Below are 2,500 nucleotides of genomic sequence, written 5' to 3'. Positions count from 1 at the left end.
AGGCTAAAAAACAGCTTATAATCACTCTGCCTGTGCTGCCCACAAAGGATCCTGTTGTCATTCATGCAAAGGCAAACCAGCCTGTAAGTAATGATGAAGAAAAAGATGAGAGGGAGTGTGACAAAGGTGAAATGGTGGTAAATGAATCAGGAGAATTGGCCTTGACCATAGATGAAGAAAGTAAGACAAAGCTATCAGTCTGCAGTTGTGATGCACAGTGTCTTAGAAACAGACCTGTGCAAAATGAAAAAACTGCACTTCAGTTCTCTCTTGATAGTTGTGAAGTGAACCATTTGGAATCTAACTGTGTTCCATCACAGTCAGCCAGAGTAGCAGACACACCACTCTCAGTTAAAGGAAATAATGAGACACCCAAATTAAAATGGAATGCCAAGGAGCAAGAAAATTTCTGCACACCTGAGATGCTCTCTCAGCCTGATTTTAAGGAAAAGACAAACAATAGCAATCCAAGAGAGGAGGTAAGAGAGGTGAAGTTTGTGAAGGTTTATTTTAAGCTCCTAATATATGATATTTTAAAAACACTAATTTAAAAACAATGGATACAAAACAATGCCTGATTACTATTACATTTAAATGCACAGCTGACCCTTACCTCAATTTTGTTTTGCAGAAATATCACTCAGACATTGAAACTACAGAATGTTTGGAAATGGCAGTTGTCCCTGTATTTGAAAGTGGTAAACATTCCAAACACTGTCATGTTACACAAGATAAAATCACAGAAAACTCACAGCTGGAGTTCATTGTAGCCCAGACTCAAATAATCCAGGATGTGTCACAATTAGAAATTCCAAATGGTCCTACTAACTCATCCCAACACCTGATCAGAAAGTCAGTGATGGATCTTTCAGTGGTCTACGAGGAGCCATCCAAAATTATTTCCACACTAGATGAAGATAGTAAGAGTACTGTGAGCTTGCCTGAAGAGATTGGAATGCTGCCTGAAGAGCATGCAATGAACAGTTCTCCTGAACACCCCAGTCCTACTATTGAACATAAGAACAATGAAAATGCATCTCTTGTAGAAGAAATTGAGGTGCCATTAATGGAACAAGTGAACAATCTTTTTTTGGAAAAGAAACAAATTGATAGCAATATAAATACCCCTGCCATTCTACAAGAGACAAACCCTGAAGATGGCAGTGAGGTTAATATTAGCGATCATGTTACCTCCTCTGTCCTTTCGTTCCAGAACTCTCTGTGGTTTGAATTGGATTAATATGGTTTTCATTCTGTAATTTAATTGTAACTAATATTTCAAAAATCCCACCAATGTTCAACCAATGTTATCTAATCATATAGTTCTTAGACATTTAATTACTTATTCCAAAATCCATGAAGTGTTTTATAAGAGCATCATAAGAAATAAAAAAATATGTATCAACATCTCCATACCATGCCCAGTTTGGTATTAAGATCTTAAACTTTAAAAATATTTTCATATAGAAGTCTGTTTTCAACCTAAATCAAAGTGATATTTTTGTACTTAATGTTACAAACCAAATATTTCATAACATTAGGCTGAGCATAGGGTTAAGATTTCAGCTATGATCTTTCTCATAAACATTTCCATATACAAAAACAATTTATAACTGAATAACCTCAGAATGTTACAAAAAGTTAAGTTATATCAGTCATTACCTTTAAATCAAGTTTATTTATTTATTAATTACTTCTACAAAACAAGTCTTACAGCACATTTATCAAGTTTATAAAAACAAAAATAAAACTGCCTCGAGGGTACAGGGCACTTCTCACCATGTTGTTTCTTAACTGGCTGAGCTTAACACTGATGTGTAATTACTCGATTACTGAATTGTCCCTTGTTACAGCAGCATGAACAACCATATAAAAAACCTAAGCTATCCCATATATCTCAGTAACCCAGAATGCAGTAACATAATATTTGCTGCACTATAATTTTCTCAAGGTAAAAACTACCATTATTCATTCTGCTGATTGTAACCATTGTAAGATTCTTATCATCTTAGACCTCTCTGCACACAGCTATCCAGGAACTCACAATAACACATGAGAGAACAAAAATGGCGCTGTACAGGAGCTTCTGTGCCACCCATATCATCCACCAGTACCACAGTGTGAGAGACCAGGTGCAGGTTCATACTGACTGCTGTCTGAATGTAGGAGTTCAGGCAGGCTTGGCCACAGTCACATACTTTGGCAAGATCCAACTCATGGCACAAGTGGAAAGGAATAAGATGAGGTCCATAAGGGAGCCTGTTGATATGTAAACAGATGATACATAACATCATGTTACGACTTCAGCACACATTAAATTTTAGTGCATTTTCTTTTCCCTATAGGGTTAACTAGCTAAATAACCAACAATATTTTTTTAATCTCAATCCATACAACCAAAAATAGTTATGTAATAACCTTTTGATAAACAGGGATCTCACCTGAAGTTCAGAACAGCTCGTGAGGCCTGCTCCTGTAATGAGAGAGGGAATGTAAGCTG

The 2,500-nt window shown here is 36.3% G+C and overlaps 2 protein-coding genes across 3 annotated transcripts in view; one reads left to right on the top strand and one right to left on the bottom strand.

Annotated features, from left to right (window-relative positions):
- dnaaf2 (dynein axonemal assembly factor 2) overlaps nt 1-1,563 on the top strand; it is a 3,134-nt gene extending 1,571 nt beyond the window's left edge. For both annotated transcript variants that reach the window (XM_027025856.2, XM_027025855.2), the window contains 2 exons: nt 1-479; nt 632-1,563. The exon at nt 1-479 is cut by the window's left edge. In XM_027025856.2, coding sequence (XP_026881657.2) covers nt 1-479; nt 632-1,240 — 1,088 coding nt within the window. In that variant the 3' untranslated portion in view covers nt 1,241-1,563. The remainder of the gene's footprint in view (nt 480-631) is intronic.
- A 100-nt stretch (nt 1,564-1,663) lies between these two features.
- lrr1 (leucine rich repeat protein 1) overlaps nt 1,664-2,500 on the bottom strand; it is a 5,134-nt gene continuing 4,297 nt past the window's right edge. The window contains exons 3-4 of the mRNA XM_027025860.2: nt 2,442-2,500; nt 1,664-2,259 (exon numbers count right to left, since the gene is read on the bottom strand). The exon at nt 2,442-2,500 is cut by the window's right edge and continues 669 nt beyond it. Coding sequence (XP_026881661.1) covers nt 2,004-2,259; nt 2,442-2,500 — 315 coding nt within the window. The 3' untranslated portion in view covers nt 1,664-2,003. The remainder of the gene's footprint in view (nt 2,260-2,441) is intronic.

This window comes from Electrophorus electricus, chromosome 13 (assembly GCF_013358815.1).
Source record: "Electrophorus electricus isolate fEleEle1 chromosome 13, fEleEle1.pri, whole genome shotgun sequence".
Classification (NCBI taxonomy): domain Eukaryota; kingdom Metazoa; phylum Chordata; class Actinopteri; order Gymnotiformes; family Gymnotidae; genus Electrophorus; species Electrophorus electricus.
Note: the sequence above shows the minus strand (reverse complement) of the source record. Positions and strands in the feature narration are given on the sequence as shown.